The sequence below is a fragment of the Natator depressus genome, chromosome 27, assembly GCF_965152275.1.
Source record: "Natator depressus isolate rNatDep1 chromosome 27, rNatDep2.hap1, whole genome shotgun sequence".
In the NCBI taxonomy this organism is placed as follows: Eukaryota; Metazoa; Chordata; order Testudines; family Cheloniidae; genus Natator; species Natator depressus.
The window spans coordinates 12,338,012-12,364,391 of record NC_134260.1 but is presented as its reverse complement, the minus strand read 5'-3'; the positions used below and the strand labels follow the sequence as shown (position 1 = coordinate 12,364,391).

General features: G+C 63.2%; 1 protein-coding gene across 1 annotated transcript; it reads left to right on the top strand.

Annotated features, from left to right (window-relative positions):
• The first annotated feature begins 201 nt into the window (after window positions 1–201).
• On the top strand, window positions 202–25,886 carry STAC2 (SH3 and cysteine rich domain 2). Its single transcript, XM_074940493.1, has 11 exons — window positions 202–478; window positions 13,770–14,076; window positions 16,717–16,814; window positions 17,268–17,352; window positions 17,886–17,992; window positions 18,305–18,368; window positions 18,497–18,558; window positions 19,069–19,166; window positions 19,590–19,641; window positions 22,254–22,391; window positions 24,028–25,886. Exons 1-11 carry the CDS (start codon window positions 389–391, stop codon window positions 24,130–24,132), a joined length of 1,206 nt encoding a protein of 401 aa, XP_074796594.1. The 5' UTR covers window positions 202–388; the 3' UTR covers window positions 24,133–25,886.
• The last annotated feature ends 494 nt before the right edge of the window (window positions 25,887–26,380 follow it).

Genomic DNA, 26,380 nt, shown 5'->3' with positions numbered 1-26,380 from the left:
GTAATGAACTTCTGGGGAAGCGAAGGGGGCGGAGCCGGGCAGCCTCCGAAATCAAACGTGTAGCCCCAGCCCGGGCACTTCGCAGCCAGCCGGGTCCCGGAGCGGGGCGCGTCCTGGGGGCACCGGGGGACGGGATCGGGGGGTACCCGGGACCAGCCAGGGGCTGGGGTTTGCTACGCGTCTTGCGGGGGGGACGGCGGAGGTTATTGTAGGCGAGTTAATACAAGGGGCGAGCAAGAAGTTTTATTTCCAAGTGTGGACGGGGGAGCCGGGGCTGTTCCCCCTCCCCGGGAGCACCCAGGCGGGCTTTCACTCTTTTCTTGAAAACCAGAGAGGTGGGGGGGGATCTTTCTCCCCCCCCCCATCTTGACCTATTTGTACCAGCATCATGACGGAGCTAAGCGAAAAGGAGAATGACCCCCAAAACCCAGACGCCCAGCGGTCCCCGGGCACCATCTCCAGCCTCCACGAAACGAAGGTAACTCCCCGACCCATAGCCCCGGGGGCACGTATCTCCCCCCCCCTCCTTTTAAAACATTAACTTAAAAGTCTCCCCCCCACACACACACCCACAACGTGTCATCGCTAGACGCGTCTTGAAGAAGGTGGAGGGGGGGGATTCAATGCGCCCCCCCCCAGCTCGATTTCCAAATGATGGATCTGATGCCTCCCCGGTGTCACCCCGCCCCAGACAAGTCGCTGGCTGCCCGGTTTGGGTTGCTGGGGTCAGCCGCCCCGAGCCGGTTGTGGGGACGAGCCCCCCTTCTCTGGGCTTTCCCTGGCCAGACGTGAGCGCAGCCTTGGAATGGGGCTAAACCCGTGTTGTGCAACCCAAGGTCCAAGGAAATCAGATCAAAGCCAAGGAGGGCTGGTTGATTCCCCCCCCCCCCCCCATGCTCTTACTGCATAATTTGATGGCTTAAACTCTTCGCCTGGAGAGGTGTGTGGGAGGGTGTTTTGCTTGAAATACAACTGGGTTGTAAAAACTGCCCGTGCATCCGGGCTGGAGCCTGGCTTCCCTCCTGACCTCAGCGATTTAAAAGGCTGATAGGATTTAAAAAGAAACCAGCTCTGATGTTTGTGGTTCTCTGCTTCCCCCTGCATCCTACGTGGGCGGGTGGGTGCATGGGGGGGGGGGGGGGTCTCGCGTCACACATTTGGGGCTGGGGGCGGGGTTCCAAAGGGTTGGTGCGGGTTTGCGTGGGGAGGGCTGGGGAGAGGCCGTGGAGCTGGGTGTGTATCTGGAGCAATGTCACTTATTCTCCCACCAGCTTAATTGCAGGCTTTGTTGGCATCATCTCTGCACGGGGGGAGCCCCTTCCTTCCCTTGGGAGCAGAAGCCGTTGGGGGGGGGGGAGATGACGATGAATTCACTGGGGGATTGAAATGTGGGGGGTTGGGGTTCACACAGCTTCAAATCAAATCAATTCAAGCAAATACAGCCACAGGGCAAGACCCGGAGCACAAACCGGGCCTCCGGATTCCCAAGCTGACCCCCTTTCTACTACCCCAGTTTTACCCGACAAAACTCCCTGGAGTCCAGTGGAGTTCCCCGGGCGTAACACTGGAGTGGAGTATTGGTCAGTTGACCCCTCGGGCTTACATCTGAGCTGCAGGGGAAAAGGGGGGTGCAGATTTTACAATGGCCCTTGGCTAGGGGAGCCCCAGTGCCGCCCTGGCCCGAGCAGAGGATCGTAACGGGGAAAAGTTTGGGGTGGGATTTGTTTATTTTGCTCTCGCACTGGTATAAATCAGGAATAGCGTCGCTGATGCCAGTGGAGTGATGCTGGTTTTACAGCAGTGTAAATGCGAACAGAATCCGGCCTCGTTTCCCTTTTGCAAAGGGGTCTGTCAGCGGCTTTGGCGTGTCGCGCGATCCGTGGAGCTGCTCCACGCTGCAGGTTACGCTCGGCTCTGGAATCCGGTCAGAGTAAAATGGATCGCGTGGGTCTGTGACTTGTAAGGGAGGCTGGGCACACAGCCTAGAGACAGGGGATTTGGGAGGGGGGCTGGGCATGCAAGCCAGAGGCAGTGGATTTTGTGGCAGGGGAGAGACGGACTCTAGAGCATAATTTGCATCTCTCAACACAGCAAAATAAGAATAGTGAAGAGATTAGATGCCACAGAGATGGGCACATTGTTTGCAAGGGGCAGGTGGATTCTGGAGCACTAGCCTGGGGGTCTCCCTAGCAGAGTGTTAAAACTCCCCAGAGGAACCGTGTTTGGAAGCCAGACTTGACGCAATGATCCTGGCAAGCGTATGTGGGAGCTCTTTGGGGCAGGGACTGTCTCTCCACTCCGGGGCTGGGTGGGCCCTGGGGCAGCCGGAGTGTTCCCCGCGCCACGCATGCCCCTGTCTGGGGGCAGGCGGCAGCTGCAGCTGGCTCTGGGCATGTTTCTCATCCCAGCAGGGACTGAACTGGGGCGTCTGGGGGCAGTAAAGTGCCTCTGGTGTGTAATGAACAGAGGGAGAAGGTGGCTCTTCGGGGGCTTTCTGTGAATCCACCTGCTGGCATCCGCAGAGGGCTCTGGAGGGGCGATTCCCACACCAGGGCGCTGTTCCTGCCCTCCCTGCCTTGGCCCGTGTTTCCATCTGCTCCGCCTGCCCCCCACATTTCCTCGAGCCAGGGACAGCCCCATTTAAATACCTGGGAAGGTCCGAGGCTGAGAACTCGCTGGCCTAAGCATTTATACCACGTCCGTCACCGTGGTATCTGACCCAAGGCCACCACGCTCACCATCCCTATGCCTAGGCCTTGGAGGGCAGGTGGGGGGATTTCTCCCAGCCCAGGGCAGGGACAGACCCCTGAGGGCTGACCATTCCCGTGGCGTGGGGCACAAGCCGGGGGAGGATGAAATGAACTGGGAGAGGTGCTTTCGTTCTGCCCTCTCCAGGCATCCAGCTGCCCCTGTCCTGAGTACCCAGCTCTGCCTCCCCCACCTGCCCATCAGCAGGGACCCTCCTGCCGTTCCTTGTTCTGGGTGTGTGTGGGGGATCAGCTGGTTCCCCCCTCCAGTTATTATCCCCTACAGCTCACGAAAGCTCATGCTCAAATAAATTGGTTAGTCTCTAAGGTGCCACAAGTCCTCCTTTTCTTTTTGCGGATACAGACTAACATGGCTGCTACTCTGAAACCTGTCCCCTCCTTGCCATCCCACCGGTTGGACAGCAGACCCCACCCTCTGCCCCCTCAGTGTCTTTGCCACGGCGGGCTGGCATTGTGCTGGAGGGGGCTGGGATCCGTCTCAGCCCCCTCGTGCCTCCAATCAGCGCTAATTCCCTAGCTAAAGCCTTTCAGACTCCCTCCTGGGAACAGGGAGCATGGGGCCCGGAGCCACACAGCGCCTGGCACTCCCCAAAACCATGGGGGTGGGGGGCAGGGAAGGGGGCTTGGGTGAAGAATCCCAGCACATCTAGTTATTGCCACAATGCTCTGTGGGGTGGGGGTGAGGTTGCCCCACTGCCCAGCAGGGGACCCCCAAATAAATGCTGGATCAGTGCTGAATAAATTCCCACCCCCCCCAACTTCAGCCTGGCATAAAATGGTGAACAGCATGGGGGACCTGCCCTGGGGGATCGGTTTGGGGTGGCCTGCCGGGTGAGGGGCTGCAGCGCTGATGTCCCATGCTACATTGTGCATAGGGCAGGGAATGGGGTGGGGGACACACGATGCTAAGGCCGGATCTGGGGGAGCCTGGCTCCGTGCAGTGGTGGGAACTCCAGGAAGCCGACCCCACAGTCCCATTGATTCTGCCCGGGCCTTTCCCCCAAGGAGATGGGGGAGGGGAGGAAGGCCAAGGGACCCATTGGGATGGGGGGCTGGCAGGAAGTGGGTCCCCAGTGTAAATCCAGAGTAACCCCCCCCCCATTGGACCCCGATGTTACTGGGAGCAGAGTTTCACCAAAGGAGGGCAACTGGGAAGAGGATCCAGGGATCTGGAGGCCAGTCAGGGGATGGGTCTGTGGGAGGGGGCCTGATGGGGTTGCTTAGAGACACCAAATTGGTGGGAACCTGTCCCAGAAGCTGGCCCCAGCAGAGACCCCTGGCATGTTCCTTGGGGGCTGCTGGGCTCCCGCTCCCGCAAAGGGCCGGGTGCCTCCACGGGACTCTGAACTGGGTTCAATGGGCCCTGAAATTCCCGGCCCTTGTCCCCAGGATCTTGCCAGCTGGGCATCCACCCCGGTTCACCCTCTTGGGTCTCTCCCAGGTCTGCTGAAGCCCTAGGGCCCAGCCGCTCCCACTCCAGGCCAGGAGCCCCCTGACTCCTCCAGGCTGCTAATCAGCTCACACAATAGCTGATCAGTCCTGGGATCTCTGCCCTGATTGTCTCTCCCTTTAAAAATCTTTATCTCCCCAGGGACCCAGACAGGGGGGTGGGGGGCTTCCGCAGCTGCTGCAGAAGGGGCAGATGAAAGCAGGGTGTGGCAAGGAGTCCGAATAACCAGCCTGCCCCAGCCTTGAACCTGCTGACCCCTGCGGGGTGGGCGGGGGAGATTTCTGTAGCTCATCCCACTGCAGGCCCCCGGGTCCAGGTGGGGAGTCAGGCTCAGGGCAGTGGGGAATTGGGCCCTGAAATCAGGAAGGCCCAGTGACGATGGGGGATTTCAATCAGAACCTTCGCTTGTGCCCTCCGAACTCAGGAGCTCTTAGCCGGGCAGGCTCACGCTGAGCCCCAACCTGGTGCCCTCTGCCAGCCGGGCGGCTCTGACTGGCCCCGTGCGCTGCAGAACGATGGGGGCCCCTTGGCAAAATCCCTGCCCACGTTCCCCCCTCCTGGGAGCGGGGTTGGCAGCTCAATGCGTGTGACCATCTCCCCTCGTAGTTACAGCCCCCTTGGCGTGGTGGGTCTGTGGCCTGAGGGTCCCGGCGCCACAGCGCGTTCCAGGATCCCTGGAGGGTAATGCCTGCAAATTCCCCCAGCAGCCCGTGGAGCAGTTCTCTGCAGGGTGGGGGGCAGGCTCTGTGCCTGGGGGGGGGGAAATGGGAGAGGGAGCGAGCACCCAATGCGGGGGCTAGAGGGAAGGCAATATTGCCAGAGCCCCGTCATGGGATGGGGCGGTGCAGTGGCATTAGGGTCCTGGGATCCTGGCAGGATGGGGTGGGGAGGAGGAGGCCACTGACACTAGGGATGGGCAGGGCCAGGATCAGCCTCTTGGGGCCGGCTGGTGTCTCGGCCCCAGGATCCCCTGGGGCTTTCTCTGGGAAAGGAAACGTTCCTGGTGCTGGTTCTGACCCAGATCAAACTAGGCAGCAAAGCTCAGCGGCTGGAGGTGCTACACTCCCTCTTTCTCCCCCTTTAAAATTCAGGGGCCTGATCCTTCCGGCATCCGGTGCTGCCCTCTCCCTCCCCACCGCTGCCAGCTGCCCCTGCCCTGCAGTGGGCGAATCTGCCCCGGGAGGGACTGATTAGCCCTCTCTGATCCAGGTGGTAAATGTCATGATGCAAAATCAGGTGCCCTGGCACATGGGGAGTCACAGAGGGGCATCCACCCCCTCCCCTGAGCGGAGGTAGCATGCAAGGAGGGCTGCCCTGGTTTGTGCTTCTCTGGAGGAACTGGGGCTCCGTGGTTGCGGGGGGTGGATGACAGGATGCCACGATTCAGCAAGTCACGTCAGTCTCAGTGATCAAGAGGGGACCCAATCCGCAAAGCTGGGAGCAGGAGCTGGGTTTTGAACGTCTCCCGACGTTTGGATCCGGGGGTATTAGTCCATTCTGGGGTTGGGCGCCCGGCAGTGGAGTTTGGATCTAGAACATCCCAAAGTTTGGATCCATGGCAGGGGGTCTGATCCCGGCCTCGTCTGGGCCAGGGCGGAGCGGCCCGCCCAGGGTTGGGTCTTGCTCCCCACAGCGCATCCAATGCCCCAGAAATGAGCCAAGCCACCTGGAGACAATCGGCCACTGAAGGCTGCTGTTAAGGATTTTCAGGGTTAACGGCTATTCCCCTGCCTCCTCCCCAACCCCAGCTAGCCAAGAATCCGGTTAATATCTTGACATTGTGCATCACTGGCTGGCTTGGGGCAGCTCCCTCTCCCCCTCTGCTGGCTGCCCCAGAAACTACAGCGAACTCCTACTTCCTCCCAGACCATGGGTTCCTCTTCCAGCTCAAGGGGCTGCTGGTTCGAGTCCCGCTGGCACCCGGCTCTCTGAAAGAACCATGGGATGGGTTGGGTGACGCCAGGTCTCTCAGAGGTGGGGCGTTCCCCCCTGGCACCCCCACCAGCCCTTTGGGGGAGCATCGACCCCATCCCGGAGCGCCTTGCATGCCGGTACTGATGGGCCAGGGCTCATTGGCCCCCTCTAGTGGCAGGTTTGCGTGTCTGCTCCTCCCTCCAGCTCCCGCAGGGACGCTTCGTGCACCAAGGGCTTGGGGCAGCCCCTGCAAGGGGCGCCTGCCAGGTGTGGGGGGCAGTTACATTTCTGGGGGGGGGGGGAGGTTTTGGGAAGGCATTTGAGGGAGCTCTGGACTCATCCCGTCTCTGAGCTGTGGCACCTGCTGCCGTTTCAGCCGCTCTGTGCAGCGGCATCTAGGGCAGGTTAAAAATAGACCTCAGGGTAGGGCCGGGTGTCAAAGAATATCGGGCTTTATAGCAGCTGCGGCGCGGGCAGGCTCAGGGGAGCGGCTGAGGGATAACAGCGAGAGCTGTGGATGGCTCCCGGCCCTCTCGCCACGGCCTCGTGAATGTCTCTCGCATCCTCGGCTGGCAGCTTTGATTCTGGCTTGGCCAGCTCTTTTTGTGAGCACCCAATTAAAGGGGCGAGGGAGGAATCATCTCTGGGGCGGGGTGGGGGGGTCTGCGTCCTCGCTGTCATTTACCGTCCTGCTGAGACACCCACCTTCCCAGCATGGCACCCATGAGAGCAGCCCGACACGAAGCAGCCCAGCACTCAGGAGCAACCCTACAATAAACAAAGCAGGGAACTGTGCCCAGCTCTCCCCAGCACCCCCTACAATCACAAACCGCCCTGCCACACTGCACCCCCCCCACCGTAACAAACCACCGCCTGCTGCCCTAGGGATCGCCTGAGACTTAAACCCAACCCCCAGAGCACAGCCCAGCTCTGGGGGCGACCTGGCGCCAACACCCCAGCGCTCAGGGTGGGGCCCCTGGGATTGGAACGGACGCAGGGAGATTTCACCGGCCCGAGGCGCAGCTCCGGGGAGAAGCTGGGGGGACCCACAGACAGTCCCAGCCTCACAACCAGCCAGCTGTAGACGCCCACATGCCCACGCAGATGTTAGGCGATTAAAGAAAGACTCTGGGGATTAGGGTTTTAACCGGGCTGCGGGGGGGTGGGGGATGACGATGACGGAGGATCAATTTAGTGCTAGTGAAGGAGTTAAATTGGCCAGTTACCTGAGCATCATGTAGGGGAGTGATTGGCTAACCCCCCCACCCCACATATCCCAGCTCTCTCTACCCTGTCCCCCTGCAGCTCTTCAATCCTGACTTGCAGCCCCCGATATCCCAGCCCTACCCCAGCAAGCTCTGCTGATGGCCCCCAAATCCCAACCTGCAGAGGAAGGGTTGTTGGGGGGGTGGCTTTGGAAAGGGGGGGCAGATCCTGACTGGTGAGCTGCTGTTCCCCTTCCATCTAGGTGGAAATTGTGTACGAAAGCTGAAGCCAGGGGAAGTTGTCACTGTTTATGACAACGTCTGCTGGGAAGGTATGGGGCAAGGAACCACCCTGATGGGACACCTGCTCTTCCAAGCAAATGATAGCTGTGTAAATGTTAAGGCCACCACCTTGCAAGATACACATTTTAATCTTACCACTGCTGCGAGAAATTATATTATTTATTGGCTTGCAGACAGGATCCTAGAGTTGGCCCTTAGGTTTCAAGCCCCCTTTAATTGGACTATCTTAATACCCGACCGATTCCAAAACCTACTCTCCCTCCTGCCAGAGGTTCAGGAAATCTCCGAATTGCGAAATCAAATTCATGAGCTTCAAAATATATATATCAAATTGAAAAGCAGTTTCCCATGCCCCTGTAGAGTGCCCACCATCTGCACTCATTCTGATGTGCTGTGTTACGTAACGAAGGCTCTGAAACAACCCCAGCGTTGGGGGTGTTGGCATTTGCATTGCTTTTGTTTAGCTTAGGACTATGTTATTGTTGCTGTAAGAAACATAATGACAAAAATCCCTTTCGTGGCCACGTTACCCGCTCGTTGACACTGCATCCAGCCAAAGCTTCTGAGGCTGATCCACTTGACGTGGAATCAGGAATACAAGGTCTGATGAAAGTGGAGGGTTAAGGAGGATGGCTGTGCTAGAAGCACAGAAGGGGGGATTGTGGAAGTGTGAAAGGGAAAAGAGGATTTGTGCGCCGCCGCGTAGGTCGGTTCGGAGGCAGAGCAAGAGACAAGCTAACCCTAATCTTAACGCGAGATTTCTCAAAGCGGGGTGTGAGCGAGGCGGATGGGAAATGACTAGCAAAGCTGCTTCAGCCTTGCCTTGATGCAGCGCCGGCTCCTTAGAGACGCAGCCCTGCAGCTTCTGGGGGTGCTCTAAGAGGGGGCACAGGGTGGCCCGATGGGTGGGGGGATCGAGGATCTGGGCTGTGTGTGGGGATCCAGGCTGGGATGGATGCCCTCTGATGGAGGGAGGGGGGCGTGGAGTAGGGGCCGTGAGCAGGGGGTGGAATCCTGCTTGGGTGCCCGTGACCGGCTGCTGGGCGGGTGGGAATGAGCCGGACTCCAGCAGGGTCTGTTCACACCAGCTGAGGATCCAGTCCATGGTCCCATCAAACGGGCAGGCCCCTAAGGGGAGCAGGAAGGGGGGGTGCCCGAGGGGTCCCTGAGTCTAGAGGGGATAAAGTGTGTGTGGGGGAATATGGCCTCACCATCTCCTTGGATGGATCCAGGTCCCATTTTAGTCAAATCACCCCCCACCCCCCGCCCGTGCTACGTTCCAGTTTGGGGCCGTGTGTGTCCTGTCTGTGGGGCCCGAGCTGCGGGCTGGGATCTGAGCGGCAGAGCTGGTGGGGGGGGAGTGGCAGGTTGGGATTTAGGGGGGAGTCACTGAGCTCTGGGGGGAGCCCAAGGCTCTGCTAGCAGGGGGATAGGGGTTGAGCCCAGGGTTGAGGGGGGAAGGAGGCTTTCACCCCTCCCCTTCCCAGGCTGGCATCTCCCCCCGCTCCAGTCTAATTAAGATCTCTTGACGAGTCCCCGTGCTTGGTTAATCACCTTTCGTTCCCCGAGGAGGGACTGGGATGCCAGCCAAGCGACATGCCATTATTCTGCCTGAGAGCATCCTCCCGGGCACCCTGCCCGCTGCTGCCAACGCCCCCCCGAGTTGGGACCGGGTCCGTCTGCAGACAGTGACGGAGCAGACCTTCGGGCCTGCCCACCCGCCTCCCGGGGGCTGGCAGTGCCCTCTGAGTCAGCTGGCACACAGGCTGCCTGCCCACCCCGCAGCTGCTTTGCCCAAGGGGGAGGGGGGCGGGTAGCATGGAGCACAGAGCTCCAGCTAGCAGAGAGGGAGGGGGATGGGGAGAGTGGGGGGGGTCACTGCAACAGAAAGAGAGACACCCCCCACATGTAAGCCAAGAGCTGCCCCTTACCTTATGCCCTTGCTGAGCTCCTGATCTGACTCCAAAGCATATTGCCCTGGGGGGAGGGGTGCCCCTGTCCTCCCCCCTCCCCCCAGCATCCTGTAATCTGTCAGCGTGTGAGCCCCTCCAGGATGCACCCCAGGGCTGAGGGAGTTGTGAGGGGGTCTGGGAGTGCTGGGTGACAGGGCGGGGGCATGGCTTCCAGGTCTCTGTATCGCTTGATGGCGGAGGGGGCTCAGGCCTAGGCTGGGGGTCTCTATGTACCCTCCACGCCTTCCATTTCCCCCTTCCCACCCATGCCAGGGGCTCTGTCTGCCCCCCTCTTCCATACCAGGATCCCCCAATCTTCCCCCCCCCCATGGCAGGGGCCCCTTGTGCATGCCCCCAATCCCTCCCCCCATGTCCCCCATTATGATTTGGGGGAGGGGTAAATCATTCGGCGTGTCAACTCTTGCTAGACTCTTGGGAGGATAAGCAGAGCTGAGGTGGGTTATTAGCCTTTAACAGCATCATCAACCAGTCCTTTGAGCTACAGAAACGCAGAGGTGCTTGCGGCTTTGCTCATCAGGCGGCAGGAGCTCCATGTGTCCCCCACGGTCCCCCTTTTGGTTTTCTTCTGCCCCCCCTCCCCCCCCAAACCAATAGGGGTCTGGGCACAGGAGCCTAAAGCATTGCCTGCCGTTTTGCAATTGACCAGATGCAGCCGTCAAGAACTATTGTGTGGCAGACGGAGAAACGCCATCAAGCTGAGTGCGTGGCCCTGCAAACTCAGTCAATTGTTCCCATCTGCGTGCTGGGTTCTGGGCCTCCCCGCACTGCCCCCCAGAGGGCTGTGCCAGGGTGGGGGTATGAGGTATGGGGCACATTGGCTGTAACTCTCGTCAGGTCTCGAGGGTGCTTTGCAAGGCTCCTCACTCTCATCTCATGGATGGGGAAACTGAGGCACTGAGTGGGGGAAGCCATGGAGTTGGGAAGTGAACCCAGGAGTCCTGCTGCCCTTTGTCTTGCTTTGACCAGGTGAGACAGCCCCTTAGGTGGCTCTGGTGGTCGTGGGAGGTGAGAGGGGACCCTCCCTCAGATGCTCCCAGCACAGCTGAGATTGGGTGAGCCGGGCAGGGGACTCTGGAATAGGCCAGAAGTCGTGGGCTATGCCAAGTTAGCCTGGTGGTTCCCCGTCCCCCTGGGCATCCTGCGATCCTCGCGCTTTCCTGTCCCCAAACCTGGCCCCGCAGCTCCTTTGCAGTGGTGGTCACCGGCCTCCCCCTTGTTCCCAGTGCGATTCCCCCACTGAGCAGAGCACCCTGCCACGCAGCCCCATGCTGGCCATGGCGGGCAGAGAACAGCCCTGGGCCTGCCTGTGACGGGCGCTGGGACCCCCTGGCCCAAAGGTCCCTGCCCGCGGCACCTACGCACACAGCCTTGGAGCTCCCACCCCTCCTCTGCAGCAGCCCCGGGGTCCCTGGGTGGAACAGAGGTGGGAACGGGTGCGGCCGAGGCAGACGTGGGCTCTGGCGTCCACGGGGGCTGTTGCAGCAGGGCTGCCAAGCCCATGCTGGGGACTGTGCCAGACCTTGAATAAATGAAGGGCGAGATACCGCTCCGAGCCGGTGGAGGGATGGATCTGGGTGCCAGGCTCATTCGGAGCTGGTCTGAAACCTCAGCCCCAGCATGTGATTATTTCATGCTACCCTCGCGTCAGCCGCTGTGGCTTGTTATCCTGTGGCAGTTGTGTCTGTGCCTGCAGTAACCCCCCGCCCGACAGGATCAGCACTGCTCAGCTGTGTGTCACGAGCCCTGTACTGGCAGCAGCTCATGGGGATTCCCCCTTAGCTCAAGTGGCGCAGGGCTCGGCTCATGGAAAGGTCTCCCCTGGCACAGCCAGCAGCAAGGCCCGGATCTGTGCTGACAGAGACGTGATGCCCCACGTGGCCCCTGCCTTGGTGTGCGGCTGGGGGTTCAAAGCACTGAACAGACACAGCTTCGCTCTTCGCGCTGGCAGTTCCTTGGGCGCCAGCACAGCTGAGGTTGGAACCCAGGAATCCTGACTCCCAGGCCTGCGCCTCCCCCCTCGCTGGCTGCTTGCACCCCAGATCCCGTGACGCTGCGGGCGAGCGGGTGATCTCCACGCCCGGTCCCTCGCTCCCCATTCAGACAGGGCCTCGGGGAGCGAGGCCTCAGCCAGAACTAGAACAGCTGGATTCCTGGCAATTAGCTCCGGAGCTGGGGCCTCGGCCGGCTGCCGGCAGCCCCGGGCTCTGTGTGTGTGTCAGGTCCGGCCCATGGCTAATCGCCTTGTGCTTGGTGTCTCTCCTGGTTTATTATCCCAGCCGGGCGGCTGGGGGAGTTGGGGACCCGCGTGCAGCAGTGCTGAACCCACCATGTTCCATCTCCCTGCACCGGGGCCGATGTGCTGGGGGGAGACAGGAGACTCGGGGCCTGTGGGAAGCAGGGAAGGGCAGTCACTGGGCTGGGGAGAGCCTGCACCCCAAGGGATGTGGGGGGAGTGAGGCTGTCATAATAGGGCTGGAGAAAGGCATATGGAAAAGGGAGGGGCCATGAATGTGGGTGTGGCTAAGGGGTGGAGGTGTGGCCATGGGAAGTGGGTGTGGCTAAGGGGTGGAGGTGGAGCTATGGGCCCAGCCTTGTCCCAAAGGGTTTTAACCTTTGGTTGAGATGAAAAAGGGAGGAGCCAGTGGAAGCGATGGGGGTGTGGCTATGGGATGTGGGGGTGGAGCCATGGGTGGGGGTGGGGCTGTCGGTGGGATTGCCTTGTCCCTGGCAGGTACAGCTGGTCTCCTAAAGGTTCAGAGCTGGATCCTGGCTCTGCACCTGCCTCAGCTACCAGAGAGGTGAGAGCCCCAGCCCCAGCCCAATCCGGGGTGGAAAATGCGTGGGGCTGAGTCCCTGGCCTGCTCTGGGGTGCTGCGAGCGCTAAGATCCCGGCTGGCCCGTGAGCACATGCTGGGGGGGGCGGGGGAGTCCCTGCAGCTCCTTTAATTTCTGACGTAGATCAGGCTGTACCTCGCAAGCAGGGGCTGAGGGGGACAGGGATGGGGTGTGGGGGGTGTGGGGTGCAAGCAGGGAGTGCAAGCGACTGAGGGGGGCAACCAGGGGGTGCAAGGGACCTGCTAATCCATTCCTCTGTGGAGGGGGGAAGGGAGAGGCCTTTGCAGCAGAGGGAGGGCTGGCGCCTCCCCAACGTCGCCACGTGGGGTTTATTTTGCCCCCCAGCCCCCCTCCCCCTGCCCTCACGCTGGCTTTGCGGGGTGGGGGATTAACAGATTAAACAAAACCGTCTTCAAACCCAGATTACAGCTTTTGCCGGCGGAGGCTGGCGGGGGGGATTCCGGCCCGGAGAGCAGGATTCAGAGCCATGGCTGGTGGTGGGTCTCCCCGCCCCGGGGTTACTGGATCAGTAGCTCAAAGAGGTCGGGGGGGGCGGAGGGGGACACTCTGCGTAGCCCTGGCGGGCTCCATGGCCTGGTGCCTGGGGCTGGCACATCTCACACACCCCCTGCCGCCCGCCTATGTGCCTCAGTGCAAGGACCCCCCCCAGGATGAGAAGGGAGCTTGGCCTCCATGGCTCATTTGGTCCCCAGGCAACAAGGGGGGCAGCTGGCACCAGCTGTGGTGCTGGGGGTGCCCCCTGCTGTCAGATGGGCTGAGGCCTGCATGGTGAGAGGCTCCGTGGCTCATTTCCATCCCCCCCCTGGCCTTCCCCCACAAATTGCTCCAGGCCATTCACCCCCCCCCCCCATGAACGCTTGAAGGCTGGATTTCCCAACTGGGCAGTGATGCCCTTGGGGCCCGTTCCTGGGGGATCCTGGCAGGATGCAGCCCGGGAGGGGGTCGCAGAGAGAGGGAGCTGGGCTGAGGTGCTGGGCTCATGGGGGAGGGATAATCTGAGGGGTCTGGGCGGCTCCCCCCCCCAATACACACTTCCCCAAGGCTCTGCGGAAGGGAGCCTGGCACCTGAGATGGACCCATGGGGAATGGTGCCATGCTGGATGGCGAGGGGAAGAAATGGGGCGGATCACTCCAGATTGGACCCACACTGGACCCACTCAGGATCACTCCAGATTGGACCCACTTCTGTGTGCAGGGTGGGGTAGGGGGCCAGCAGTCAGAGCCCCCGTGCCCGGTGCTGGCTCCCACCCTGTGACGCTCCTCGGGTCTCTGCTCTGCTCGCCCCCCCCCCCCCCCGCAGATGCAGAGGCTTAAGCGCTCACTGTCCCTCAAGACCATCCTGCGTAGCAAGAGCGTGGAGAACTTCTTCCTGCGATCCAACAGCGAGCTCAAACTCCCCTGCGAGGTGCTGCTCAGCCCCCCGACACCCTTGCCGCCCCCGTCCCCGCCGCCGATGCCCATCGAGGCCGTCCTGCCCCGGGCCGAGCAGTCGCCCATCGCCTGCCACCAGACCCTGGCACCCCTCAAGCCCCTGCGAACACACAGCTTCCAGGAGCACGTCTTCAAGAAGCACAGCCCATGCGAGATGTGCCACCAGCTCATCGTAGGTGGGTGCCGCGGGCCCTCGTTCCCGAGGGAAGGGACGTGCTGCTACTCCGGCCCCCGGGTTCCCCCCTCCGCCGATGCCCCTCAATCCCAGCCCCCCTGCTTTCCCAGCCTGGGCTCCCCCATCCCCACCCAGCTCTGCCCCTCGATCCCAGCCCACAGGCCCCTGCTTTCCCAGCCTGGGCTCCCCCATTCCCACCCAGCTCCGCTCCTCGATCCCAACCCACAGCCCCCCTGGTTTCCCAGCCTGGGCACCCCCATCCCCACCCAGCTCCGCCCCTCGATCCCAGCCCACAGCCCCCCTGCTTTCCCAGTCTGGCTCCCCCATCCAGCTCTGCCTCCACCCCTCGATCCCAGCCCACAGCCCCCCTGCTTTCCCAGCCTGGGCTCCCCCATCCCCACCCAGCTCCGCCCCTCGATCCCAGCCCACAGCCCCCCTGCTTTCCCAGTCTGGGCTCCCCCATCCAGCTCTGCCTCCACCCCTCAATCCCAGCCCACAGCCCCCCTGCTTTGCCAGCCTGGGCACCCCCATCCCCACCCAGCTCCGCCCCTCAATCCCAGCCCACAGCCCCCCTGCTTTCCCAGCCTGGGCTCCCCCATCCCCACCCAGCTCCGCCCCTCGATCCCAACCCACAGCCTCCCTGCTTTGCCAGCCTGGGCACCCCCATCCCCACCCAGCTCCGCCCCTTGATCCCAGCCCACAGCCCCCCTGCTTTCCCAAACTGGGCTCACCCATGCCCACCTAGCTCCGCCCCTCAATCCCAACCCACAGCCCCCATGCTTTCCCAGCCTGGACACCCCCATTCCCACCCAGCTCCGCCCCTCGATCCCAGCCCACAGCCCCCCTGCTTTCCCAGCCTGGGCTCCCCCATCCCCACCCAGCTCCGCCCCTCGATCCCAGCCCACAGCCCCCCTGCTTTCCCAGCCTGGGCTCACCCATCCCCACCTAGCTCTGCCCCTCAATCCCAACCCACAGCCCCCATGCTTTCCCAGCCTGGGCACCCCCATTGCCACCCAGCTCCGCCCCTCGATCCCAGCCCACAGCCCCCTTGCTTTCCCAGCCTGGGCTCCCCCATCCCCACCCAGCTCCGCCCCTCGATCCCAGCCCACATCCCCCCTGCTTTCCCAGCCTGGGCACCCCCATCCCCACCCAGCTGTGCCCCTCGATCCCAGCCCACAGCCCCCCTGCTTTCCCAGCCTGGGCTCCCCCATCCAGCTCTGCCTCCACCCCTCGATCCCAGCCCACAGCCCCCTGCTTTCCCAGCCTGGGCTCCCCCATCCCCACCCAGCTCCGCCTCTCCATCCCAGCCCACAGCCCCCCTGCTTTCCCAGCCTGGGCTCCCCCATCCAGCTCTGCCTCCACCCCTCGATCCCAGCCCACAGCCCCCTGCTTTCCCAGCCTGGGCTCCCCCATCCCCACCCAGCTCCGCCCCTCGATCCCAACCCACAGCCCCCCTGCTTTGCCAGCCTGGGCACCCCCATTCCCACCCAGCTCCGCCCCTCGATCCCAGCCCACAGCCCCCCTGCTTTCCCAGCCTGGGCTCCCCCATCCAGCTCTGCCTCCACCCCTCGATCCCAGCCCACAGACCCCCTGCTTTCCCAGCCTGGGCTCCTCCATCCCCACCCAGCTCCGCCCCTGAATCCCAGCCAACAGCCCCCCATCTTTCCCAGCCTGCTCTCCCCCATCCAGCTCCGCCTCCACCCCTCGATCCCTGCCCACAGCCCCCCTGCTTTCCCAGCCTGGGCTCCCCCATCCCCACCCAGCTCCGCCCCTCGATCCCAGCCCACAGCCCCCCTGCTTTCCCAGCCTGGGCTCCCCCATCCAGCTCTGCCTCCACCCCTCGATCCCAGCCCACAGCCCCCTGCTTTCCCAGCCTGGGCTCCCCCATCCCCACCCAGCTCCGCCCCTCAATCCCAGCCCACAGCCCCCCAGCTTTCCCAGCCTGGGCTCCCGCATCCAGCTCCGCCTCTGCCCCTCGATCTCAGCCCAGCCCCCTGCTTTCCCAGCCTGGGCTCCCCCATCCCCACCCAGCTGCGCCCCTCGATCCCTGCCCACAGCCCCCCTGCTTTCCCAGCCTGGGCTCCCCCATCCCCACCCAGCTCCGCCCCTCAATCCCAGCCCACAGCCCCCCAGGTTTCCCAGCCTGGGCTCCCCGATCCAGCTCCGCCTCCACCCCTCGATCCCAGCCCACAGCCCCCCTGCTTTCCCAGCCTGGGCTCCCCCATCCCCACCCAGCTCCACCCCTCGATCCCAGCCCATAGCCCCCTGCTTTCCCAGCCTGGGCTCTCCCATCCCCACGCAGCTCTGCTGATGCCCCTTAATCCTGCCCTGAAGCCCGCCTGCCATTCCAGCTCTGAGCTTCATTCCTCTCCCTCCTTGATCTTGCAGAGAGGGTGCCCTCTGGGTGGGGCTCTTTCTGACAACCCCCTCCCCACAATGCACACAGGAAAGCCTAACAGACTGCGATCCTGCCCTTTCCTTCCCGGGTCTCCCCGCAAGGTCTATCTCTGCTCCGAATCCTGGTCACCCTCGTGCCCCTCCCACAGTGAGACCCCGTGGGGAATTTTCTAAATGCTTCCCCTGCCCCATCCCCACCCCCGGCCTCTCTCACCGCCCCCTCTGCGTGCTCGGTGTATTGCAGGCAATTCGAAGCAAGGCCTGCGGTGTAAAACGTGCAAGGTTAGCGTGCACCTGTGGTGCTCGGAGGAGGTCTCGCACCAGCAGTGTCCCGGCAAGACGGTAAGCGCCCACCGAGCTGTCCCGGGGCGGGGGGGGCATCACCCTCCTCTGCCGTGCCCCATTCCCTGGCGGGAGGATAGGCGGGTGCACGCCACTGCTGTCCGGAGCATCGCGCACACGTGTGCCCTTCCGCAGACCTGGAACGCTACCGCCCCCTGCTGGCACCAGCGCTTGCCAAGTGGGGGTGCTGCAGTGGGTCAGCTGGGCCGGGGTTTTTGCTCTGGGAGCTCGAGTCCTGACTCCTAGTCCTACAGTCACCCCCGTGTGCCTGGTGGTATCTGTATGGCCCCTTGGGGGGCGGGGGTAAGTGAGGCTGCTCTGGAGGTGCCTCTGAGTCTGGGCTACCACAGCAGTGGGGTGGGTGGGTGACCCGCTGGCTATGGGGCCACAGGCGGACCGAGGGGCTTGTCCCCCACCCCCATTTCTTTCCCTCTTTCCTTCCTCTCCTGCCAGGCCACCTCCTTCCGACGCAACTTCAGCTCCCCTCTCCTGGTGCAGGAGCATCAGCAGGGCAGCTCCAAGGAGTCACCCCCTGCAGGTGAGACCCCCCTGCCCCTGTCCCACTGGAGTAGTGTGTGTGTGTGGGGGGGTGTCAGCCATACGAATCCTCAGAGTCCCTTTATCCGGATCCACCAAATGCCAGCTGCAGCAGGGGGGGCGTGACCGGCCCTGGGGAGGGGTCTCTGGGGGTGGTGCTGGAGCAGTAGGGGGGACCCCAGGGATGTTCTTGGGGTACTGATCCCTTCAGAGGGGAAGGGAGGGGATTACAGATAGAGTGACAAGAAAGCAAGCGTAAAAAATCAAGATGGGGATGGAGGGGTAATAGGCACTGATATAAGACAAAGCCCCAAATATTGGAACTGGCCCTATAAAATCGGGACATTGGTCACCCTACCTGCAGCCCTTGCAAGGAGAGAGGGTTAAGCGGATCCTGGGACCATCTGTGGTAAGCTCCTCCCCCTTATGTAGCAAGCTCCTCCCCCTCGTGCAGGGTCTCCCAGCACATGGTTGGGTTACAGGCTGGCTCGGGATCCCTGACCCTTCCCCGTCCCATTCCCCCCGTCTCCACAGGCCCCAGCGGGAAGGTGGATCCCATCTACGAGACGCTGCGTTATGGCACCTCGCTGGCCCACCTGAACCGCTCCAGCAGCACCTCGGAGTCACCCACCAGGAGCCTGGTATGTGCCAGGGCAGGACGGGGGCACTGAGCCGAGCCCAGCCCAGGCGTGTCATGGGACCCTGCACCGGTTGATCATCCCAGCCCCCATCTTGGGCCCGGGTCGCAAGCCCCAGCCGCACGCCACGGCCAGGAGACTCTGCGGTGGGCGAGGGCGACATGCATTCGGCTGGACCCCCTAGAGGAGGGAGGGGACGGCACTCGGGGGTGGGGGTAGGGAGATTGCTGCGGGAGGGGTGCAGCTGGTGCTGGGGAGGAGCGGGGGCAGTGCTGGAACAGCCCATCCAACCCCTGGTGTCTCTGTCTTGCCTAGAACGAGAAAGAGGAGGCCGGGGAGGACGCAGACGGCAGCACGGAGGAGAGCCACGGTGACAGCAGTAAGCGTGGGGAGGGGGATGGGGCAGGGGTGGCGCTGTCCCTTTAATAGAGCCCACGCCCACTCCCCCCAAGGGCCCTGGCCCCGGGGCGACGTGGACGTGGGGCTGATTCTCTCCCTCTCTCTCAGTGTTCACGGCCTGCCCCGAGGGTGAAGGTCCCGGCTCAGAGGAGAAGAGCCCTGAGCAGCAGGTGAGCTGCCCCCCAGGTCCCCCCACAGTTGCTCCCCAGGCACCTGCTGGCTCCTGTGTCCCTGCCAGCCCATCCCCCATCCTCCCACTGCCCCGAGCTGGCTCCCATGTCGCCAGAGACCCTCCCCTTAAATCCTGCCAGCTGCATGGAGCTGCCCCCCAGGCCCACCCCAGGGCCATGGCTGGCTCCTTCCCCCGACTCTGGGTCGGCTCCGCTCCTGTTCCTTGCAGCCCTGACTCCTTCCACTTGCCGCTGGGGTGGGGATCCCCTGGCTCCTTGAGGTGCCCTTGTACCCCAAGGGATGGCCCAACCAGCTCCCTGCACCAGGGCGTGTGGGTGGGGATGGGGCATGGGGGGCATGAGCCATGGGGCGCAGGCCATGGGCAATGGGGCGTGGGCTGTGGGCTGTGGGTGATGGGGCGCGGGTTGTGGGGAACATGAGTCCAGCTCGGGCCCGTCCCTGTCCGGCAGTGACTCTGGGCTTGGGGCCCTCGCTCTCTGTCGCTGCAGGCTGCCGGGGGCTCCTCGCGGAAGGACGTCTCCCCCATGTACTCCTACGTGGCTCTCTACAAGTTCCTGCCCCAGGAGCACAACGACCTGCCCTTGCAGTAAGTGCCCGCCCCCTAGGGGGCAGCCGTGAGCATGGGGGCAGAGCACGCTAGCAGTAGTCCCTGCAAAGCTGGCGTGTTGGAGCCAGGGGGAGGGGGGCTGCCCTGAGTCCCCGTGGGGCAGCCCCAGGAGGGAGCTGTGGGCAGGTGTTGGCCCCTCACTGACTCTGACTGGGCTGGCTGAGGAGTGGGGAGTGGGGGATTGCGCCAGGCAGATGTGCCAGGGTCTCGGCTCAGTGTGGCCCTGGGGGTGGTGCTGGTAGGGCACCCCCGGGCACGGGGCAGAGAATGGGGGGCAGCCATCTCCTCGCCAGCTGCCCTGTGGTGGACAGTGATGCGGGGGACGGGAGGCTGTACGGGGCTGGGATATCCCGCCCCCTCCAGGTTAACACCACCCTGTCCCCGTATCTCTGTCCCGCCCAGACCCGGAGACAGGATCATGCTGGTCGATGACTCCAATGAAGACTGGTGGAAGGTCAGTGAGAGCGCCTGGGGGCTGTGAGGAGGGGGTGGGGGTCGGGGAGGGTGCACAGGGCTGGGGGACAGTAGCGGGCTGGGCAGGGAGGGCTCAGGGGTTCTGGGGTCTTGGAGAAAGAGGCCAGAGATTCCAAAGAGGGGGCCCCCCAAGCCCACATCAGCCCCCCCCCCAAGCAACTGCCTGCCCTGCCCCGCCCCACTCCCCCGGGCTGGGGGGCAGGGCTACTGCATTTACTGCGGGCAGTGAGGGGCCGCTGGGAAGGAAATAAATGGCGCCATAAACCTATCGCGGAAGCCAGCCAGCGAGATGCTGCAGCAGCCGCCCTGTGCCGGGGCGGGGGCTGGAAGGGGGAGGGGTGCAACAGCCTCACATGCAGCCCCCCGGCACAGGGCAGATGGGGGGGCAGATCGAGTGGTGGGAGGTGGGCATGATGGGGAGGGTGGAGGGACAGATCAAGCCGGGCTGGGGCAGGAGGAAGGGTTAACTCAAGACATGGTGACTGGGAACTGGGGTCTACACGCCCTTCACCCTGGTGTCGCCCCCTGGGGTCCCTGCCCCCCGGGCTTCACTGGCGACCCCCATCCCCCGTCCTGGGTGGGATGCCCCCCCACATCGCCGTGGCAGGGCTGGGTCCTGACTGGCGAGTCCCCCGTGCTGTGCCACGTCCGGACGCCACCCTCTGCCCTCGGAGCAGGTGGGCAGGCTCCACGCACGCCCCGGCGCACGCACACCCCGCAGCCCCCGGCCGTGCGGACGCACATCGGGCTCCCTCTCCCGGTTGCCATGGGGACGGACCCCCCCAGCTGACGTGGCAGCTCTGAGAGCGTGGGTGCCATGCCGCGCGGCTGGCCCTGGCCGCCTGCCAGCAGGGTGGGGTCGGGGGCAAACCCTGCCCTGTCCGTCCCCCCCCTCCCCAGGGACCCCCGCGGGCCTCAGCTGGGTGCGCTGGTTTCCTGCCCTTCCGTCCCTACAGCCCACGGGCCGTGTTAACGTGTTACTGGGGGGGGGGCAGGTGTCAGGCAGCTCCGCGTGGGTGTGTGATGGGCAATGCTGTGGGGGGGTGTTGGGTGTTGGGCAGTGTGTGTGTGTGTGTTGAGCAGCGCTGTGTGTGTCGGTGTGTGCATTGGGCTGTGTGTGTGTGTGTGTTGGGCAGTGCTGTGTGGTGTGGGTGTGTGCGTTGGGGATGTGTGTGTGTGTTGGGCAGTGCTGTGTGGTGTGGGTGTGTGCGTTGGGCTGTGTGTGTGTGTGTTGGGCAGTGCTGTGTGGTGTGGGTGTGTGCGTTGGGCTGTGTGTGTGTGTGTGTTGGGCAGTGCTGTGTGGTGTGGGTGTGTGCGTTGGGGATGTGTGTGTGTGTTGGGCAGTGCTGTGTGGTGTGGGTGTGTGCGTTGGGCTGTGTGTGTGTGTGTTGGGCAGTGCTGTGTGGTGTGGGTGTGTGCGTTGGGGATGTGTGTGTGTGTTGGGCAGTGCTGTGTGGTGTGGGTGTGTGCGTTGGGCTGTGTGTGTGTGTGTTGGGCAGTGCTGTGTGGTGTGGGTGTGTGCGTTGGGGATGTGTGTGTGTGTTGGGCAGTGCTGTGTGGTGTGGGTGTGTGCATTGGGGATGTGTGTGTGTGTTGGGCAGTGCTGTGTGGTGTGGGTGTGTGCGTTGGGCTGTGTGTGTGTGTGTTGGGCAGTGCTGTGTGGTGTGGGTGTGTGCGTTGGGCTGTGTGTGTGTGTGTTGGGCAGTGCTGTGTGGTGTGGGTGTGTGCGTTGGGGATGTGTGTGTGTGTTGGGCAGTGCTGTGTGGTGTGGGTGTGTGCATTGGGGATGTGTGTGTGTGTTGGGCAGTGCTGTGTGGTGTGGGTGTGTGCGTTGGGCTGTGTGTGTGTGTGTTGGGCAGTGCTGTGTGGTGTGGGTGTGTGCGTTGGGCTGTGTGTGTGTGTGTTGGGCAGTGCTGTGTGGTGTGGGTGTGTGCGTTGGGCTGTGTGTGTGTGTGTTGGGCAGTGCTGTGTGGTGTGGGTGTGTGCGTTGGGGATGTGTGTGTGTGTGGTAGGCAGCACGAGTGTTGCGGTGTGCGTGTGACACACAGCTGAACTCTCCCAGGCGATGGAGCTGCAGTCTAATAACCACACCTGCCCCCCCCACACACACACACACCTGGGAAGCTCCTTCTCTGGGGCCTGCCCTCTGCAGTTGCCCCCCTCCCAGCTCCTCCTCCCCTGGTTAAACTGGCCACATGTCCCCCTTGGCGGGGGATGCCAAGAGGGACCCGCCAGCGTGACCAGGCGATGGGGGGCGGATAATGGGCCATGGAGTTGCTGAGTGTGGGGGCTGGGTTCATGGCCTGGCTGGGAATTGGATCTCAAGCCCTTACCCTCAAGGCAGTGCCAGCTGGGGGCACCGGGCTGGGCTGGAGCCCTGCCCCTTAGAGGCACCGCCCCAGCTGCCCCCCCGGTTCTGGAGCCCGGAGCCTCCTTCTCCCAGCCCAGCCCAGCCACAAGCTGCCATCGTCTTGGGGCTCTGCGGTGCGTCGGCCCTAGGGCCCAGCGCAGGGGTCTCCATGTGGTGGGGCAGCGGGGGGCAGGTGCAGTCTGGTGGGCCGTTGACCTCACGGCCCCAACTTAACCTTACAGGGCAAGATTGGCGACCGAGTGGGCTTCTTCCCGGCCAACTTCGTGCAGAGAGTGCGCCCGGGCGAGAGCGTCTGGAAGTGCTGTCGGCCCTTCTACGGGAACAAGGAGCAGGGACAGATGAGCCTCAAGGAGAGCCAGGTATGGGGGGGGGTCGGTGCTGGGGGGCAGAACAGGGGAGGTCTCAGCGGGGCAGCCTGTGCTGGCAGAGCGGGGCTGGGCTGGGCTGCAGAATAAGGAAGCGGGGGGGGGAGTCTGTGCTGGGGGTGGAAGGAGGTGGGGGGGGGTCTGTGATGGGGGACAGAGTGGGATGGGGGTGTCTGTGCTGGTTGGGGTCTGTGCTGGGGGCATTAGGGGGGTCTGTGCTGGGGGGGCGGAGTGGTGGGGATCTGTGCTGGTGGGGAGCATAGGGCGTGCGCTGCGGGGATGCGGGGGACCCCAGTGGGGAGGCCAGCGACGTGTTGAGATGTCCCCGTGGCCAGTGGGTCTAGTTTAGCCTCCCACCCCCACCCCCCGGGGGGCTGGCGCTCGTGGGAGGCTGCTGTGGAACCGGGACCGGGACGCTCCGTGTGCTCCGGCCCCTCCAGCTCCCGGGGCCACGTGGGCGGCCCCCCTCCTCTTCTCCGGGGGGCTACTGGAGCCAACCCCAAGCCGTGGCAGATCCCTAAGCCTCCCCAAAGGAGGGTGTCGGCTGTCCCCATGCTCCGCCTCCTGCTGCCCCCCAGTCCCGGCCACCCACCGTCCTGCCGCCCAGAGACAACAGCCCGCAGGGGCTGGGCCCTGGAGATCAGCGCATCTCTGGCCGAGGCACCTGCTCGGATGCACGCCGGGGTCAGATACTTTGGGCTGGAGACTTGGCCGAGAGATGCCAGGGGGACAAACCCTTCGGAGCAACCCCTGGGCTGCCCTCCCACTCAGTGGCAGCTTCCCAGCGGGGCTGAACTCCAAGCACCCAGGGCTCTTCCGGGCCCGACGGCCGGGACCCAGGTAAGGATCCTGAGCCCTCCCCCTGGAACACGAGAGCCTGGTACTGGGGAAGTTTCTGTCTCTGACCAGCCCCCGCAGCCCAGGAGTGGGCGATAGCCCAAGGCAGGATGTTTGCTGGGCTTTGAGAGCGAGCCAGGCCTAGGCCTCGAGCCCCGGTCGGAAGCTGTTACTTGGCAGTGGGGACCAGGGTTTTGGGGACACAAAGAGCTCCTCGCTGGCATCAGCCCCCGGCTTGCACTCTTGCTGCAACTGAATGAGTCAGTCTTGCCAGGCCGGGGTGGGCGAGGGACAGAGAGAGTGGCGGGGGGGCGGCGGGGAGTGTTCAAAAGACAGCTCAGAGTTCAAAGCGTTTCTTCTAGCCGATTCGCGTTATTGTGATGCCTTCCTCCATTTACCCTGCTGAGACCAAGAGCAGAATTGGGCCCCTCGTTCTCTAGCTAAGCCCTGGTTACTCCAGTTCCCTCCCTGGCATCTGATTGTAACACCCGCCCCTGGGGAAGTGAACGCCCGCCCTGCGGCGCTCAGAACAGCAATTAGCCTTTGCCGCTTGATCTAAGGCCCCAGCCCTTGCTGCTGGCTCCCGATCTCTGGATCAGGCACAGACGGGCCGGGGGGAGGAGGCTGCATGCTACTGACCAGTAGTGTGCATGGGCCCTGATCTAGCACCCTTCCCCCCACACCAGGCTATAGCCTCATTGCTCTGGCATGCGTCGAGCGTGTCCTGTTCTCAGCTGGCTTGTGCCGGATGCCTGGGTCCTGCTGGCATCATGCCCGACTCTCTCTCTCTCAGATCTGCGTTGGTGTGGGGAAGAGCAAGGAGATTGAGGGCTTCCTCAAGGTGACCAGCGGCAAGAAACGAGGCCTGGTGCCCGCCGACACCCTGACGGAGATCTGAAGGGAGCAACTAAGCCGTCTGACCCTCTTTCTCCTGGCAGCGGGGACAGGGCCTCTGTAGCCCGCCCCAGCCCAGCACTCACTAGCCTGCCCTTCACCGCTTCCCTGTGCTAGGAGCACCTTGGCTAATATCGTTTCCGCACCGGACTCAGAGGGGTTTCTTCTGAGGCTGACTACTCCCAGGTTGGCACCAATGCCATCTTGCTGGCCAGCAGAGGGCAGAAGCGTGGTGGGGGATTAATTCCCACCCTCCTGTCCAGGCTGAGCCTGCCTGATCCTACCCCCTCCGGCTTTGTTTTTGTAGCAGGGGTGACGGATTCCCCAGCAGCAGACGTGTCAATAGCCCCGCAGCGCAGCAAATGGCAGGAGATTCCCCCGGCTGCATCTAACCATTCTCCCCATCCCCGCCTTTGTCTTTTGCCTGGCGGGCAGCACTCCCTGGACTGAGCCATGAGCCGGCTGCAGGAAGATGACTCCAGATCCAGCTGGCCGGGATGCCGCAGGGAGGGGGCCTCAATCACTCATACTGCCCCCCCGGCTCCCAGTAGAAAGACACTGCTGCCCACGCCATCCCGCATGCGTATAATGTGTGGAAACCCAACGGCTCCTGGCTGGCCTTGTGGCTCCGAGGGGCATGTGGACTGTGTGTCGCGTCCGTCTGTCTGTCTGTGCGTGTATCCGTGTGTTAGTTTAATCGCCAGACCTCTTGGAAACCACGCGAATTTGTCCGTTAACCACTCAGGGCTGGGATCGTCCGTGTCAAAGCAAGGGGGCAGGCCTGCGTCTTCGGTGTGACCGAGGGGGAGGCGGGGGGCTTTCTCATGACTCGGCTCTTCCTCCCTGGAGGTTTCTTCTGCACCGGTGGCTCCTCCGTGGACTCATTTCCCCGACCTCAGGAATCTTCGGCCAGATCCACGGGAGACTCAGAGCGCGAGGCTTTCCCGGGCCCCTGTTATCCTTGGGGACCCATCCCTCTCTCCAGGGCGTTCCCTGCCCATGCAGGGTCATTGCCAGCTCCTCCTCCCTCCCCCCATGGGCTTTGCCATCCCTTCCCTTGGCGGGCTGTGAACACCATCAGCCATTTCCCTGGCCTGCTCCAGGCCAGCTCTCTGGGCTTGCCCGCTGCTGGTCGTTCAGAGGGGGCGGGCACCAGGGGGGGAGGGGTGGTGCATTGCTTCCCCTCCCCCGTTCGAGCTCTTTAGGATGCCAGTCCTTGTCTCTTCTCTGCATTCCCCCCTTCAATACAGCCCCCCACCCCCAGATCATCTCTGCAGCCCCTCCCCGTGGCCGCGGTTCAGGTGGGTCAACAGCCCAGCCTCACCCTCCCACTGGCTCTGTCTGGTTGTCACTGGAGCACCGGAGGGGCGCTACGGAGCACGGATGTGGGGCAGAGCTTGTCTCCTGGGAGGGGTGACCCCTTCCCGAAGGGTGACCCCTTCCCCAACTTGGGGCCATTCCGCGCTAGATTGCTGGGGAAGGGTTCCCAGGAACACACTATGGGCAGATCCCTGGGATTCCCTTCGTCCTGGTGCCCTGCAGCAGCCACAAGCAGGGGCCACCTCCTCAACGCTCCCCTGGCACCAGCCACGAACCGCCCCCCCCAGCCCCCTCCCCAATGTGCACACACAATCACTGCAGCCTGACAGGGGGAACTGAGGCAAAGCTGCCCCACTCCCAGATCAACTCACCTAAGCAATAATGTCCGGCGCCGGTCTGGACCCAGGGTTGTGGCATGTCACCTGTACATAGAGGATGCATGAGAGCTCGGCCATCGGCCTGGGTGACCTAGTTCCACATTAAATGTTACTATGTCGCATTCATGACCGCGTTGGGTGGTTTGTCTCTGGGGCAATGGGGATGGCTTTCTGACGAGGGACCCCCACTCTGCCCTGTCGTTAGCCCATGAGCGTGTGACTAGTCCTTTGCCCGCCTACGGCATCTGAGGCCCCTCAGACACCCTCCCCTCACCAGGGCACACAGGCTTTTCCAGCCCCCTTCTGGGTGGGGATACTGAGGCATGGAGCGGCGAGAAGGACTTGGGTGGCCGTTAGAGCTGGGAAAGGTCACTAGGGCTGGTTTGCCTTGCCTAAGAGTGTCAGCCTCAGGAGTAGAACCCAGGAGTCCTGGTTTATAGTCCCCTAGTCTAACCCCAGAGCAATGCACCTTCCTAGCCCTGGAAAAGATGGATTTTCCTGCTTTAATCATTGCACCATGCTTTTCCCTGGAGCTGGGCCTAGAATCCAGGAGTC